The 17,030-nt window shown below is 40.5% G+C and overlaps 1 protein-coding gene across 1 annotated transcript; it reads left to right on the plus strand.

Annotated features, from left to right (window-relative positions):
- Positions 1-5,096: 5,096 nt before the first annotated feature.
- On the plus strand, positions 5,097-16,991 carry TMEM9B (TMEM9 domain family member B). Its single transcript, XM_069857603.1, has 5 exons — positions 5,097-5,258; positions 6,757-6,848; positions 10,397-10,505; positions 12,120-12,254; positions 15,824-16,991. Exons 1-5 carry the CDS (start codon positions 5,181-5,183, stop codon positions 15,977-15,979), a joined length of 570 nt encoding a protein of 189 aa, XP_069713704.1. The 5' UTR covers positions 5,097-5,180; the 3' UTR covers positions 15,980-16,991.
- Positions 16,992-17,030: the final 39 nt, after the last annotated feature.

Consider the following 17,030-nt stretch of genomic DNA (forward strand, 5'->3'; position numbering starts at 1 on the left):
GTAGGTTGTAAAGCAACCCTACACGAATTGTTTGACACAGCACAGTAGAGTGTAACGTTATTACCACTTGGTGCATGAAGTTATTTTACAGGGAAAAAAATTAAAATACTCTTTTTCTTGTGTGAATTAGTGCAGCATGGTAGGAGGAGCAGCAACACATTGCACTGCTGGTTACAGGGATGATGTGACTTTGGAAAGGCTCGTGCAACAGGAAAGGAAAAGCAGAAACCCACTCTGCACATGCAGCGCCTGGAAATATAAAGCTCTTTATAAGCTATTTTTATAAGATGACTGTGCAGAAAAGATATGCCTCTGGAGTGCCCCCCCCCCCACCAACACGTGTGCTGCATCCTTCACTGCACAGTCTTGCCTTTTGCTCCCAAAAGCCCTGCTAAGCTTGTGACTTGATGGTCCAGGGCTCACCTCCTCTGTGGGATGGGACCAGGATTTTGCCCTCCCAAGAGCCTCAGAAGTAGAGCCTTTGAATGATGAAAGGAACTGCCAGAAGCTCTTGTGGAAGATTAGTTGCGTGAGTCTTGATGATGGAGACAAATATGATGGAATTTACAAAACTATAAAAAGCTCACTTCAAATTCAACACAGTCTACTGATAGCAAAGCACAAAGTTTAGGTTAGAGAGGCCAATGCATTGTTGCAACTTTCAAAACAGATCTTGTTATTAAAGCATGCTCTATGTTAAAAAAAACCAAATTAGCTGTGAGAGCTCAGTTCCGTTAACTTGAAGAGAGTTGGTTCAGTAAGGACTGAGCTAGCAGTGGAAGGAGCAGCCTACACACCACTAAAGCTCAGACCTCAAAGATAAACCTTCGAGAATTCTCTTGAAGATGAAACCCATGTTCAGCCCTTCTATAAGATTAGGTAGCTGAAGAGCCATTATGGTCAGGGCGATCATTTAATAATCTTTTTTCTTAAAATCACATTTCCTTTACGTTTTTCAACTTTTTTTTTTTAACTGTAGCTTAACATATTGCTTCTGATACTAGTATGCTAACAAATTTAAAAATAAAAATGAAAAACATCTAAATGTTAAGATAAAAACTTCTAGTAGTCTTTAATAATTCATCCAGCAGTTTTGCTTACTAAAATTGCTGCTTACTCTTTTCTACGGGACAAATGGACTCGTCTCCTAGAAGTAAGCTTTACCTCTTACAGCACCAAGAACCTGTTGTTTACAAGCTCCCCTTATTTCTTTATTTTTTTTCTTGGTGTCCCTGGATTTGAGTAAGCTCTAAGACTAGGCTTGAAAGTTTCTAAAGAAATGTGCATTTATTACTTGTGTACTAGAACTCTTTGAGGGTGTTAGAAAATGAGTCAGACTATCTGTTAGAAATCTTTTCCTAGGCTGAGCTGTTCCAGATGCAGTGTTGCCTCTGAAATTGCACATTATTTACTTCAGCTCAAAACTCTGCTCATGGTATTCCAAAGATTCAGCACGTTTTTCAACTCAGCAGTCAATTCAGCATCTCAGAGTATAAGTGTGGGTGGTAAGGAAAAAGCAGAGCCACCTTCACGCTTCAAAACACTTTCATTGCAGATACAGTCATTAAACAGACAAATTGTTTGGCTAAGGCTGAAACCTGCTCATTATACTCTGCCTGCAATTTTCCCTGAATTTTAAATAAAGGTGTTTTGTGTTTCCATAGTAACTCAAACTCCTTTACTGAGACGCCTGATGTACTGTTAGTATTACACAACTTGCTGAATTAAAACAAAGTGTAACACCACTTTGAAAAGCATACTATATCTAAAGGATTATTTTACTTCCTATGAAATCAGAGCCACTTGCAGGGAGCTAGGGAAGGAGAGAGTGAAAAAAGCAGCTTTTGATGATGCATTGCTATTTAACATTTGAGGACAGAAAATGGATGTAAGAAATACATAACGTATAAAAACCAGGAGAGGGAATGAAGTGACTGAGTCATGTAGCCCACTGTTCCTCTGTGAAGTCTGTCAGAGAAGCTGAAACACATCCGAGTCGTTTCCCTGGCTGGGCTTGAGCACTCGCTTGGCGCTGACTGCAGTTCAAGGGCCAGGCTGGGGCCAGCCCTGGCAGCACCAGGTGGGGCTGGGGGGTCCTACTCAGACAGGGGCAGTTCGGAAAGTGCTTAATCTGCCAGATCTCAAGGGATGGCAGCTGAAGATGCTGCTTGTTACCCTCTAGAAGAGGGTGAATGCAACTCTTGGGTGGCAATAATTAACACACTACAAACTGGTAACATTGCTGCATTTTAGTGGCATCTTCTAGTTATCCAAGGAGGGGCTCAAAGAATAAGTTTTGTGCCTTGCTTATCTTCTAGGCTAATAGATTAACAAAGAATATATTCCATGCCTTGTTTGCCTTCTAGGGCTTTTTTTGTAACTTCCTGACATCTGATCAGGGCATGCTGACCCCTCTGAACATCTGATAAGGGACGTAGACACTTGGTCTTGGAAAGCAGTAAACTCAGTAGTTAATGAACTCGGGGCCGAGGACTCGTGTCTCCTCAAGGAAAAGAGAGTTTGATAGAGTGAATTTGTGGTGGTTTAGGGATTATGTGAAGGACATCCGTATCCTAACTAACAATGTGAAAGAGCAGAATAAGCAGTTTTTTAGAGTTGTGTAACATAGTGAATAAGTATTAGATAGGTGTAACAATTGCATTAACTAGGTGGGATCTTAAACATTCATTTTGTATAAATAATCCTTCATAGTTTTTCATTAGGTGTGCCAGATTTGTAGAAAATCTTCCACCAAGCACCTTGCACAGAATAAAAGCCACATCTCCTCTCCAAACAAAATACTTCCTGGCAGAAAGATCTGCCTCTGTGAATAATGTATTCATATTTATATTAAATACCCTTCTATCTTCAGTTATGGAAAAACTGGATTATCTGCAATTTCATAGAATCATGGAATGATTTGAGTTGAAGGGACCATTTGAGTAGAGGCCATCTCATCCAGCCTCCCAGCAGTGAGCAGGGACATCTTCAACAAGATCAGGTTGCTCAGAGCCCCATTCAACCTGACCTTGAATGCTTCCAGGCATGAGGGATCCACCACCTCTCCAGGCAACCTGTTCCAGTGTTTCACCACCCTCAGTGTAAAAAATTTCTTCCTAACATCTAGTCTAAACCTCTTCTCTTTTAGTTTAAAACCATTACCCCTTGTCCTATTGATACAGGCCCTGCTAAAAAGTTTTTCCCCTATCTTTCCTGTAAGCCACCTCTAAGTCCTGAAAGGATGCAGTAAGATTGTGAATGTCTCATTTGCAGCACTACTTATTATTGCTTATAATCTGAAGAGGGGCATTATAACATGTTTAGCTATGCTTTGTTTGCTTAAGTTTAAAGCAACTATTTTGCTTATAACATGTTTAGCTATGCTTTGCTTGTTTAAGTTTTACAGTAGCTATTTCACTTGCATTATAACAATGCTTTGATTGTTTAAGTTTCAAGGTAGCTATTTCACTTACAGAAGCATATTTTCTTCTTGATAATGAACATCTGTTGCCTGTGCCTGGCCAACTAAGCCAGATGATAAGGACTAGTGCAATGATAAGAGAAAGAAGAACTCGCTAAGACCAAGATAAGAGGAAGAAGAACCCGCTAGGACCAGATGCAGCCTTGAAGGGGTGCCCAAGCTGTCTAAGAGCATGCACAAGAAGGAGAGCTGAGAAGTTCACCGTTAAGAAGACTGTGAGCCTTCCTCCAGAAGCCCCCAGCTCAAGACCACCAGAGGGCACAGCGCGTATGCCAAAGGGAGGAAATTTATGTAAATAAATTCCAGGAAATTATTATAACAGACACACCTGTTCCAGGAAATTTGATGAATGTGCATGCGTTAGTGTAATAAATAAGTGACCATTTTGTTTTCTGGTGTGCAAGCCAGGTGGAGCTAACCCCCTTGCACCCAGCATACTGAAGTAAAACATACCTGCTTTATAACTTTTCCTGATTTATAGAGTTCTTTCTGCATGCCAAATCCATCTTGATACTTTTGTGCTTTCCTTTAGAAGAACTGCCAGGCAGTGCGGGAGCAACACATGATTGTAGAATCACTTGTTTTGAAAAGACCTTTGAGGCTGAGTCCAACTGTATCTGTCCACTACAAAATCACGGCCCTAATCACTTCATCTACCTATGTTTTAAATCCCTACGCCATCGTGCATAGGGATGTTCCATGTTCTTCTCCCAAGTGACAGGATGAGAGGGAACGGCCTGAAGTTGCACCAGGAGAGGTTCACATTGGACATTAGGAAAAAATTCTTCACAGAAAGGGTTCTTGGGCACGGACAGAGGCTTCCAGGAAGGTGGTTGAGTCCCCATCCCTAAAGGTGTTTAAAAGACGGTTAAATGAAGTGCTTAGTATCTGATTTAGTAGTGAACAGGTATGGTTGGGCTCAGTGATCTCAAAGGTCTTTCCCAGCCTAGCGATTCTATGAATCTTAGTGGAATATTTTTTATTTAAGCTAAAGTAGAATTAAGTTTCATTTAAGTAATTGTATTTTTTGAAAGTTAGACAGAATGTCCCGCTGGTAAGGTGGTTTTTTTTTCAAAAAGTGTTTTTCCAGACACTGTTAATTCTTTGGAGATGATTTGATAGGAATGGTTAGACTCGATGATCCAGTGGGTCTTTTCCAACCTAGTGATTCTATGATTCTCTAACGTCTCGTGTGAAATATGATCTGCGCCGAACAGATGTCTCTTCTTCTGTAACCAACTCTGTTTGGAGTCTCTTGACATATATTAAAGGCAAGGTCAGGCAGAGCCGGGGGCAGTTCCAAATTAACAAGAGATTTGACTGCTGTGAAGTTTGTAATAACACTGAAATTATTCCTTGGGAACTAATGGAATCTGCACGAGATTCCTGGGAAAACTTACACACCTGCATTTAAATGATAAATACATTCTGTCCCCAGCTTTTGTCTGCTTGCACACGATTGATGGAGATCGCTCCCTCGCGTTGCCCAGGCCTGATAAAGGATTCTTGCTTTCTGAAACTCCAAACCGAGCCGGAGAGTTTCTTCGCGGGCACTTTCGGCGGAGGTGCCGTTTCCGGGGGGGCCGCCGCGGCGGGCGGACGCGCCGGACGTGGAGGGCGGAAGGCGGAAGTGATGGCGGCGGGCGGCGCGGGGCCGGCGGCGGGGCGGCGGTGATCGCTCCGCGGCCGAGGGGCCGGCATGGCGGCCCGGTGCTGGGCGCGCCTCTGCTGGCTGCTGGCGCTGGCCGCTCTGGCGGGGCTGGGCGCCGAGGCCAAGGTGAGCGGGGCGGATCGCGGCGGTGCTGCCGGTACCGGGGCCTCCCCTCCTCCGCCTCGCGGGTCCCTCGGTGCCCCCCGCCCGTTCCAGCTCCCTTTAGGGGCAGGCCGGAGACGCTGCGAGGAGCGGGGCCCGGCCCCCGCCGTCCGCAGCCTCAAGTTGGTGGTAGTTTGTGCGGTTTCGGGGTGGTGGACGGGGGCGCCGTGCCCCGAGCTCTCGGGGAGCCCCTCCCGCGGCTCCCGGGTGCCCGTCGGCTCCTGTGGGGTCGCGTTTGGACTGGAACCTCAGCATCTCCGGCAATGACCGGCGGCGTCGTGTTTCCTCATAGTAAAAGGCTTTCCTGTCCAAGTACCCGCCTGTCTGAATTTTCTCCTTTGTGATGACAATTGGCCCTTTGAATTCTCTATGGCGAAGCCAGAACCCGCTCAGTGTGTAGTGCAGCCAACGTTTTCCAGCTGAGCTGGACCTGCTTAGCGTTACTCTGGCTTGTTTGTTCCCTGTAGAAGTTTATGACAAATACTGCTTAAGACATTATTTTGTTATGCTGTTAGAAATTGCGTTGAACTTTAGCAAAGCCGTGTTTATCCTCTGTCTCTTACTGTTTGTTCAAATAAGTTATTGTGATTTGGGTTTGAGAATGCTTTCATCTATAACTGCTTGCTGACTGCATCTGTTCTCTCCTTAGGGTGTTCTGGTTTTGTGCACTTTGCAAAAGGCACGCATTGCCCTGTTTTAATACACTACACAAAGTGATCTTTTTCTGACATTCTTTTCTCACGGGTGGTAATCTAAATGTTAATTATGGGTACTGCTTCTTAACCACAACTTAATTCTCCTCACTTCTTTCTGCAGTGCCAATTGTTGCTTATGCAAATGTTAATTTGTTTCTCAACAACTTGTTTTTACAAGTCACTGCAATTTTTCACATTTACTTTGCCTTCTATCTGAATTCCATTTTCGTACTTTTATCTCTATCTCACAATATCCTGCTGCTGTTTAAGATGAGAGGACCGTAGGTTATACTGTTCACTCTAGTCATTTTCTTTACAGAGTTCTTTGTCTTGTGACCAGGGGAGATAGAATTTTCCACAGAGGTTTCTTTGCCAGCCTCTCTTTGGGTTAACATTCTTTAATTAGTTTTCAGCTTGTCACTTTGTCTGTTTTACAGCTGTCCCTCATAAACTGAATAGTTGTGTATAGCAACACTAGTAGCTTCTGAATATGTGTTTTCTCCTAAAAAGAATGAGCTTAGCCTCCAGATTTTTCTTGTGAAGAAGGTGCTTACTATCTAAAATAATAGCGTTACGTGGCAAATTGCTCTGCTTGTGTAGTCATTTTGAAGGGTTGTTCTTAAACTTGAAGAAAATCCCGAGCAAGACTTTTCAAAGATAAGTAGTTTGTGTTAAGTATTCCATGTATTATGTGAGGAGTGCTTTCTGGATCCTGCTGTGGTTACTGGTGATGATGATTTGTTCTAAGCATGTTGTTTATTTTACAGAATTCTGAGGATGTTCGATGTAAATGCATCTGCCCTCCTTACAAAGACCATTCAGGCCATATTTACAACAAAAATGTTTCACAGAAAGATTGGTGAGTGTGTGTGGCGTAAAAAATTAGAATGAATCTTACTGATTAAAAATTTGTTCGGTTGTGATTATACGCAAGTCTCCTATGGTTATGCCAGGAGTAACTGTATCTCTTGCATAACTTAGTAGAACTTCTCTTTGCTTATTCTAACAAAGGACAAGGCTTGAAATCCATAGTTTTTTGCCCCGTCTTGTGTCTTTGTTTGTTTGCTTGCATATTTATTTATTTAGACTTGGAAGTAGGAGAAATGAAGAGGGTGTTGTAATTTTAATTCAGTGATCTGAAATGGTGTAAAGTCAAGGGAGCATGGCTGTGGAATAGGACTCAAAAGTACTGTCTCCTCTTTCTCCACCCTTCAGACCCAGTCTGTCATTTAGAGACTGGTGTTTCTGGAGATTTCTGCCCCTCAGAGTTGCAGCCAGGGAGTGCAGTGACACAGCCTGAGTCATCTAACAACATAATTTTTCAGAGAGAGGGAGAGGTCTTGCATCTCTGTGCCCCAGCAATGTGCTCTATTATGTTGTTTAGGTCAGTTATGGCTTTTGTCAGACACCTCTCCAAGCTGAGAACTGATGTGCATGGCCAGGGATGAGGAGTTGGGGAAGAAAGGGAGATGACAGCAATTTTTCACGTTTGTATAATTTCAACCTGAGTATCATTGTCTGTGTGAATCATACAAATAAAACACTATGTTTTAGAGTTGTGTTGTTGGAAGCGCTTGGAGATAAATGTGACTTGCTCCTTGATATATTGACTGTTCCTCAGTTACGTTGAGAATTTTTAAAAGACTTTTCAGTCTGATGAGTAGCAGCAGGTTGGCATCTTGATTACGAAAAATATGTGGCCTTGAGTAGGCCAACAAAAATAATTATAGGAATAAACTCAGTGATATAAATGTGTAGAACTGTGCCTTGACTTACGTGACTTATGGTGAACTGTGAGAAACAACACTGTAAATTTCAGTGCAAACTAATAAGCACAAAATGTACTGTCCATTTGAAATTACTATTCGTGCCCAGCTTGATTAACTTAACATTAGTCCTACTATGTTGCAGTGGTGAAACGTACTGGGAGACCTCCAGCTGCAGCAGACATTTCTGAGTAGCAATGTTCCTGATTTTATTGCTCATTACTGCTCTGAAAATAAAAACAGATTTTTTTTTCAGAGGGTACTGTTTAGTGTGTGCCTTATTATCAGAAAAGACCCCGTTTCCCTTTAAATCAATATTGGTGCAGATAGAAGGAAAAATTATCTTTGAAGGCCTGACTGATTTTATAGTGACAGATACTGATGCATACAGAATGTCAAAAATCTCTTTTCTTAACTTAAATCTTGCTTTGTTGAAATCATTTCATGAGTGATCATTTAGGAACATTTTTATGGCTTTGATCTTCTGTTTGAGGTGTCTTCTTGCCACATCTAAACGGCTTGATTGCTAATTTACGTGCAACCCACAGATCTAGTGCTGTACTATAGCTTCTGCATGGAGCAAGTGACTTGTTATTGAATAGAACTGGCTGATGTGCACAGTCCTGTAGGGCTTTAGATAGTGAGATGAGAGCCAGATGATTTTTTAGTGCCTTTATGAACTATGCACAGTATAATGACCACTTACTGCTGGCTTGTCCAGACATAAAATGAAAATTTAATTTTTAATGTTGAGCCTGTAATGTGTATCATGATAGTCTTATTTAGATGCTACAGTTCTTTCAATGGGAGCTGCCTGTTCTTTGGCTTCAGACTGACAAACAGCACATTCTGCCAACATCAGCATGAGCTGGGGCACTTTGACACCAATAAAAGCATTCACCTTTCTGGACTCAGGTTTGGAGTTATTGCAGGCAATCCCATGCAGATGGGCAGTGCACTAGGCAAGCATAGTGATGCCTAAGCACTTGCAGGGTTAAAGGTTTGCAGTTGGACTTGATGATCTTAAAGGTCTTTTCTGACCTAAATGATTCTATGATTTCTATGAAATAACTCACTTGGAAGGTGTTGGTGTTTGTATTTTGTACTTTGAAAATATTGATGTATAGAGGCCAACTGCAGTGATAGTCATGGATGTGGAGGGAGGTAGGACACCTTGCCTGCAAGCTGAACAAAATGGAAATCTGCGGAAGCTGCCTTTCTGACTAGCCTTGGAAGAACTGCTGCCTTGGTGCTGTTTCTGTGGGTGCGAGGGATGAGGTGGTAATGTAGAGTGGGGGAAATAATTTAGAAAAGGATTATCCTTTTCTATTTTTTCCTCTAAAATTGCCATGGAATCGCAGTCCAAGGAAAAACATCATAAAAATTCTTAAGGTTCTGGTAGATTTTACACTTCTTGGCAACTTGAAACACTGAACTGGAGGGAAAAAATAAAGCTGATACCAATATTCGATATATTCACTTTACAGACTTACTGCTGTTCTTAAGCTACATACAAGCTTTCTGCTATATTTCTGCGGCATATTAGCAAGTTTTCAGTCATATGAGCAGAAATTGTAGATTATAACTTGCACAGGTTTTTGATTTTGTAGCTTGAATGCTGCACTCCTCCACAGAGAATGTAATTCTAGTTTCAGATAAATGAGAGAAATAAGCCTTGCACTTCCTTTCAGAGGATGTGACTTGACACTCAATAGTTTTATTTATGAAGAAGAAATACAAAGAAAACAGAAGAGATGAGTTGATGCCTCACCATGTGTTTGCAGTATTGTAATCTAGCCCAGTAGTGTTGAATCCTAGGCTGCTGCTGTCACTTCAGACCTTTTGTTTTACTGTGCTAACATTGAGTTGCCAGGATAAAGGTAAAATATGATTTTTGTTCTATTGGTGCTTTGCAAGGATCCTGGGATGTGAACTCTGAACAACCAACCTGAGTCAGCAAAAAGACCAAGGTTACATAAATTATTGGTGGAAGCATTTGTCTCATGGCAGCTGGGTGTTAGTGCTGTGGTAAGGTAACAGAGTGTGCATAAGATTGTCAACCATGCTTTTTGGCATGACACCAAATTATGTTTTCACATCCAGGTCCAGGCTATTTATTTGTGATCTTGTTACTTCGAGAAAAAATCCATCTGACTCCTTTTTTTTCCAACGTCTGTAACTTGTGGTGGAAAGAAAAAAGAATCTCCCTTCAGGTAGTTGAAGGATAGAATAAAGTTCTGAGTATGATGAAGAAAGAAGTTTATAGCTGGAATTTACTTTCATCTGTGATGTCAGCGTCAAACGATGCATTCATGCTGGGATTCAAATCCTTGGACTTATTATGCAAATAGCTTTAATACTTTCACTGAAAAATGAAAACATTATTTTGAGTTAGAAAGGTCTAAAACCTGTGCAGTAACTTTGCAATAGCTGTGTTTATTGTTAAGTAAAAGAACTGTGGAGTAGTCATTGTGGAGTAGTGATTTATTTTAATATTTTTAAAATCTTGGAAACCTATCATTTAGAACAGCTGAACTTAAGCAAAAGTGGCTTCTCAGCTTATGCAGGTGGGGTCTGCATATGTAGTGGAACAGGTAAGCTAAAACCAGCTCAAAAGTGAGCAGTTTCTGTCTTTCTTCAGTGACTGTCTTCACGTGGTTGAGCCTATGCCTGTCCCTGGACCTGATGTCGAAGCGTACTGTTTACGTTGTGAATGCAAATATGAAGAGAGGAGCTCTGTCACAATTAAAGTGAGTAATGTAATTCTGTTGGCATACATTAAATACTTCAACTGATTAGCGTATCTATCTGTCTTTAGAGAAGTATTCTTTTTAAAGGGTAAAATTTTCTAAAGTGGCCTAAGATTTAATGTTTTTTCATGATAGTTGCTCACAGTTCATCTTGAGTAGTAGCAATAGCATCAAACTACAGCTAAAGGAGTGGGCTTGAGATACTTTATTGAAGATGTCCACTTTTTTAGATTAAGCTTTACACCCTGCTGAAATTCTTAGTCTTCTAGGGCATTTTACGAAGCTTTGGACTTTATGCTTTTGTTACTGTTTTAGAGGGCCTGTCATTATTCAACCGTCTTACTTGCTTACTGTAAATTTTGTATGTTGGCAAGCTAAAAGGAGCAAATTTGTCCATGTTTGCTCTAACAGATGATTTCTGTGTTCTTTACATTCTTGTCCTATTGGAGCCATTGATCCCTGGCTGAGGTGAATAGATTGTGCAGTGCATATTTTCTTTTTTTTTGTAACAGACTGCTTTTCTTTTGTGTGTTGGAAGTTTGATATTTCTTTTTGCCTTCCCATTTTTCTTAGTGACTGCTTGAATGCAGAACTATGCTGGAGAAGGGAGACCATGCATGAACAGCCAATTTGTTACCCCATTTTAATGGCCAACCTGAACAGTTCAAAGAATCATAGAATGGTTTGGCTTGGAAGGGACCTTGAAGATCACCTGGTTCCAACCCCCCTGCCATGGGCAGGGACACCTCCCACTAGATCAAGCCGCTCAAGGCCCAATCCAACCTGGCCTTGAACACTTCTAGGAAGGGGGTATCCACAACTTCCCTGGGTAACTTGTGCCAGTGTCTTGCCATCCTCATTGTGCAGGATTTCTTCATGGTATCTAGTCTAAATCTTCCCCCTCCAATTTAAAGCCACTCCCCCTCATGCTATCACTACATGCCCTTATAAAATGTCTCTTCCCAGCTTTCTTGTAGTCCCCCTACAGATACTGGAAGGCTGCTATAAGGTGTCCCCAAAGTCTTCTCCAGGCTGAACAATCCTAGCTCTCTGGGCCTGTCCTCATGGCAGAGGTGTTCCAGCCCTCTGAGCATCTTTGTAGCCCTCCTCTGGACCCGTTCCAACAGCTCCATATCCTTATGTTGAGGGTTCTAGAACCGGACACAATACTCCAGGTGGGGTCTCACAAGAGCAGAGTAGAGGGGCAGAATCACCTCCCGTGACTTGCTGGCCACGCTTCTTTTGATGCAGCCCAGGGTATTCTGGGCTGTGAGTGTGCATTGCCGGCTCATGTCAAGCTTTGTTTGTCTTTGTTGGAGTAAAATTTATAACACAAAGTTGTTTTAAGAGGGATAGCATAAGATTTTGAGAAAGGCCTCACTAAGAGAAACTGTTTCAAGCTAACATCTGTCTGGCACAAACCCTTTTAATTCTAAGTTGTATTTTGGTGTGTTTTCTTCTGTTTATGGGTTTTAAGTCATCTGGAGACACTACCAAAGATAGACAGGCTCATCACAAACTTAGTGTGTGCTGTTCTTTTGGGCCTTGCTGCCTGCTTGAGAGACTCTGGGAGAATGACACAATTCTGGCATGAACTGTGCTTGTATTATCTAGGTTACAATCATCATATACCTGTCTATTTTGGGCCTACTTCTTCTGTACATGGTGTACCTGACGTTGGTGGAACCTATACTGAAGAGACGCCTCTTCGGACATTCACAGCTAATACAAAGTGATGAAGATATTGGAGTAAGTTCACCAGAGTGCTTGTGTACTTTACAGTAAAAATTGGGATGGGTAGTTGTTAAATAACTATTTGAAATGAGCAGATTTTTATTTTTTTGCTAGGCAGTGTAAATGCTTTTCCTGAAGGGAGAAGAAAAGAAAGCTGTGTAAGGACTTCTGTGAAGCCACTCTTTCTTTTTTCACTGGGCTAAAAATTTGTGAGATGAGGACTGCTTCAGGTATCCCAGGTCTAGGCACAGATTACTTTCTCAGAGAAGAAACAGAATGGGGTGGAGATACACATATGTAGGAGGTATAGCTTGTGTGTTAACGACCTGTACAGTCTTTCTAGTGATCACATTTATGCAAACTGCTTACTGCTTAGATTTCTAAGAAAGCAGAGAGGTTCCATGTCACTTCAGTTAAAATTTGTCAATGCTAAAAATTCAGGAAGAAATTATTATAATGAAGTAAAATAGTACTGATGCTGAAATAATTTCTTAGTAGTACAGCTAGAAACTCAAATGTGATGGTATATTCCAACAGATCAGAGCAACCTTTTTAGGGAGAGGGAGAAGGGAGTAGTCCATTAGTGACTTGGTTTCTTGTCATTACTGACCTTTCTAATCTTCAACCCAGTGTTTTTGACTTCTAATGAAAATGGAACAAAATTGTCTTCATTACCATTACAAGAAGAGAATGTAAGACCTTATAAAACCTTATGTGGGAAAGAGCAAAACATTTCAGTACTTGATCAGTGTGAATAAGGAATACTGATTGGTGGGCGTAGGTCATCTGTATTGAAGGGGGATGTAGAATAGTATAAAAATATGATCTATGGCTTTGCATCTGATGAATCTGTGTGCATCTGAACCTTATGAATCTGCGTGCCTGGGAGGAGTCAGAGTACTGTGAGGAAAGTTTTCTAAACTGGCAGCTGAGTTGGGGATAAATCATCAGTGTTGAACCACCCAAACTGATAACACAGTTCTGAAGTCTCAGTATCTATGTGCTTTCTATATCAAGCTGTCAAGCAGAAGGAGTAAGTAACTTTATTCCTGGTGAAATGAAGTTACGATGATAGCACTTTTTAAAATCAGTTGAAAAGCCTTGTAGTTCTGACTGCCTGTTGCTTCAATGACTTCATAGATCTCAAGGTATCAAAACCAGTAAATGCTATGCTCTGTTATGCTATGTATCTGCCGATTTTAACGTGAGTTGCCCTCAGTTTCACTAGCTGTTTTTAGTTTGGGAGTGACACCCATCATTGCTAGTAAACAGAGAAAAAGCTTATTTTTCCGTTCTACGCTTTTTTCATCAACAGTAGCCACATTACCTATCTTGACTTATAAAGGTGTTTCTGTTCAGCAGAGAGGGATATTAAGTGTTCAGAATTAAGCGTTTTCCTAGATAAATACTTTTGTCAGCTGTACCTTCTTTATTTACCTTGATTTCACAACAGAAATAGGTGATTGTTACCCAAGTTGGAGCTAAAATTGTCTGGAGTGAAGGTTCTTTGGACAGAGGGGTACTATTGCTGTTATGTCGCACTGTTTCTGCATTTCCTTTCATATTACATGGAGACATATTTCAAATGCCTTTGTACTGACGTCTTAAGATTTTCCCAGTCACTTCAAGGAGGATACTGGGGTTTTGCTTTCTTTTTTTTTTTTTTGGAAAGGAGGGATTTGAGTGATCCTTTTTCTCTCTGCGTTCTTACAGAAAATTGGGCAAACTACTACTTGAATTAAATGAACTTGTGTTGTATTCTATACCTCAGACAATTTTTTTTTTTTTTTTTTTTACTTTATACCTTAGATAAATTATAATACCTCCAAATCTGGGTTGGAATCTTCTGGTTGTAGGTGGAAGAAATGAAATAAGTCCCATAGCAGAGCTCAGGTTAACTGCAGAATGAATTTACTTTAAAATCTGGATCCATCTTAAACAATTTCACATTTTGCTGTAACTGTTACTGTGACCATTACCTGTGCTCATGGAATCACTAGTGCTTATCTCTGCAGTGGTGCTTGGAACAAAAAACACTGCAAGTCCTTGCTTAGTACATGTTCCTCCTTCCCTGTTTGTCCTCCTGTGACAGTGAATGTGAAATACTTTCCCCATCCTTGCATTTGCTCGTGCAAGTTCTTGAGGTATTGGTCCCTGTCACACTTTGGAAATACTGTGTACCTCAATTTTGTTGCTGTCTTTCAAGCCAGTATGTTTGCTCTTTCTTGTTGCCCATTGATAGCGGTGGAAACTGAGGAATGTAAGCCACTTCTGTAGACCTCTTTCCTTTTAAGTTCTTCTTTTTCTCCTTGCGGTCTACACAGAAATTGGCAGTAGCTAGTCTTGGAGCTGAGATCGTTATTTATCAGGAAAGCAGTACTGTCTAGCTCATCCTGCATTCTACCTTACTTGATCTGTTTTATAGCAGAAATGTGTTGCTATTTTGATTTTGTTTCCCTGTGAATGAAGTGATTTGTCACCTGTTAACTGCCCATTCTAGTTATGTCAGACTGCATAATTTTTTAGGTCCGATCATAGCTCTTTGGGTCAGGGATTGTTCTCTGTGAGCACACTTCTTATCCCAATGAGGCTCACGGGTGGCTTTTGGACTTGTAGGCATCACTTCTGTGGCTATCATTAATGTTGATCTCTACTGTACTACTAAGAATTATCTAGACAGGCATATCACAAAGTATCCCTTAATGTAACTGTCTTTGAAAAGGTGGGGGGGGGGGAGGCAGAAGAACTGCCCCCCTTTCCCAGTTATTTAATGCAGGACATAATTATGTTAGTTTTCATTATGCATTGTATAAATGATGCTTTCTGACATAGCTTTAGCAACGTGACTTTGTCCGAGACAATTTGGTAGCCAAATAAGAGGTACATTTCCAACTCTTACTCTTTGTTACTTGGTTATATTTACTAGAAGAAAATAAAGCTTTGCAGGTACTGTTAGAAAACAGACAGAGTAAATATTAAACAAGCACTCAGTTGTTTAGCTCTGTCACTTAAACAGCTGTATTGACACTGTGCTTTTAGACAGCTTAGTACAATAGGTTTAGTTTGGTAAACATCAGTGTGTGTTGATTTTATATAGAAGCTGTGTGTGAACATCAGAACTGCGTGATGATAAATGGCCAGGACGCTGCAGAGAACTGACCCTTTAATTCACTTTTAAGTGAAGTGCATTCAGGACAGTAACAAGGAGGCTCACAGTGCATTGGTCTGTTCTAGGTGTCTCTCCCATCAGCTGCTAAAGGATGCAAGACGGTGGTTCTTATCTTGCAGCTCACCATGATGTCTCTGGGCAGCACATAACTAAAAGTACAATGAAGTTTGGTCTGTTTGGGAAACCTGTGGAAGTTACTTTGAATGCGAAATTGTAGTACAGTTCTAACTATTCAAAAACTTCCTTGATCATTATTACTGACCATCTTGTTGAAACAGGGTATTTACTTGAAAAAAAAAACCCAAAACCAAAAAAACCCCTACACATCCTTTGGAATGTAACAACAAAAAAAGACTAATGTAATTGCTTGGTGGAATTGCTAAAATCTAACCAATGATTTTTTTTTTCATTGCAGGATCACCAGCCTTTTGCAAATGCACACGATGTGCTGGCTCGTTCTCGAAGCCGCGCCAATGTGTTGAACAAAGTGGAGTATGCCCAGCAGCGCTGGAAGTTACAGGTCCAAGAGCAACGCAAATCTGTCTTTGACCGTCATGTAGTGCTGAGTTAATTATGTCTCAGTAAAGTAACTCCAGGGAAGTAAAGTGGCCTAATTGAAAGAGCTGACTTAAGTCTTCCTGATCCTGCCAATTCAGAAGTGTTTTCTTGAATGGTTCATTATTGATTTAAATAAAATGAATAAAAAAGTATTTGAACTTTGAAAGAATGTACTGGAATGGAGACAATTTAAAAACATTAGTTAACCAAAAGCTAAAATCTTTACATTTTCAAATGGCTTTTACTAACAAAACTGAAAAGGAAACAAACCCTAAGATATCTTGGGTTGCCACTGTGGAACCTTATTTATGGTTGTGACTTTATGGTGGTTTTTAACTATATATTTCTCTCTGCTATTTATGTGGTTAAAAAGTACCTGGAAACACAGTAATTACTTGCAATTCACTAATCACTTTATGTGAAAACCTTTTGTAAATATATTTGGATTTTCTGCTGACTGTTACTAGGTACTGGAAATCTAAATCTTGCAGTGTAGTTTTCATATCAGAGAATGAAATCCTGACTGGCTGTATTCATCATTTGGTTTCTTGCACTCGTACTTTCAAGATGCTTGTATGTCAAGTGATGTTTGCAGATTTAAGGCAAAACTTAAATGGACACTGATTCTTTGAGCTGCATACTGAAAGTACTGTGATGTAGATAAACTAAATGCAGTGCATATCAAGACAGTGTTGGCATTTTGTTCTATTTTGCTTTGATAGCTTAATATATGTATGTGTAAGATATCTCTTAAAAATCTTTTCCCTTTCTTTTCATGGGTGAAGTCTCAGGAGTTAGTATATGATGAAATATTTATTATAAAAATCTTTCTGCATTTGTTTGAATTAATGGTCTAAGGCACATGCTTTATCTAGCACCTGTCATCTTGGGATTTAGGTGTATTTTCTTATCTGTGATTCTGTACTTATCTCTCTTAAGAGGTATACAGTTGCTAGATGACTAACTTTCCTATATCCCCTTTGGAATGTAACAATTAAAGATAAAACTGATTTTTGAAAAATGCACGTGCATTATGTGTATGTCATCATTTTTGTCCCTCATTT

Source organism: Phaenicophaeus curvirostris, chromosome 5 (genome assembly GCF_032191515.1).
Source record: "Phaenicophaeus curvirostris isolate KB17595 chromosome 5, BPBGC_Pcur_1.0, whole genome shotgun sequence".
In the NCBI taxonomy this organism is placed as follows: Eukaryota; Metazoa; Chordata; class Aves; order Cuculiformes; family Cuculidae; genus Phaenicophaeus; species Phaenicophaeus curvirostris.

What these genes read in the sequence shown, in the direction of transcription:
- TMEM9B (XM_069857603.1), top strand. Translation starts at nt 5,181, where the DNA reads ATGGCGGCCCGGTGCTGGGCGCGCCTCTGCTGGCTGCTGGCGCTGGCC. An exon ending in GGAGCTCTGTCACAATTAAA is followed by an intron (nt 10,506 to 12,119) that starts GTGAGTAATGTA and finishes TGTATTATCTAG; the next exon opens with GTTACAATCATCATATACCT. An exon ending in AAAGTGATGAAGATATTGGA is followed by an intron (nt 12,255 to 15,823) that starts GTAAGTTCACCA and finishes TTTTCATTGCAG; the next exon opens with GATCACCAGCCTTTTGCAAA.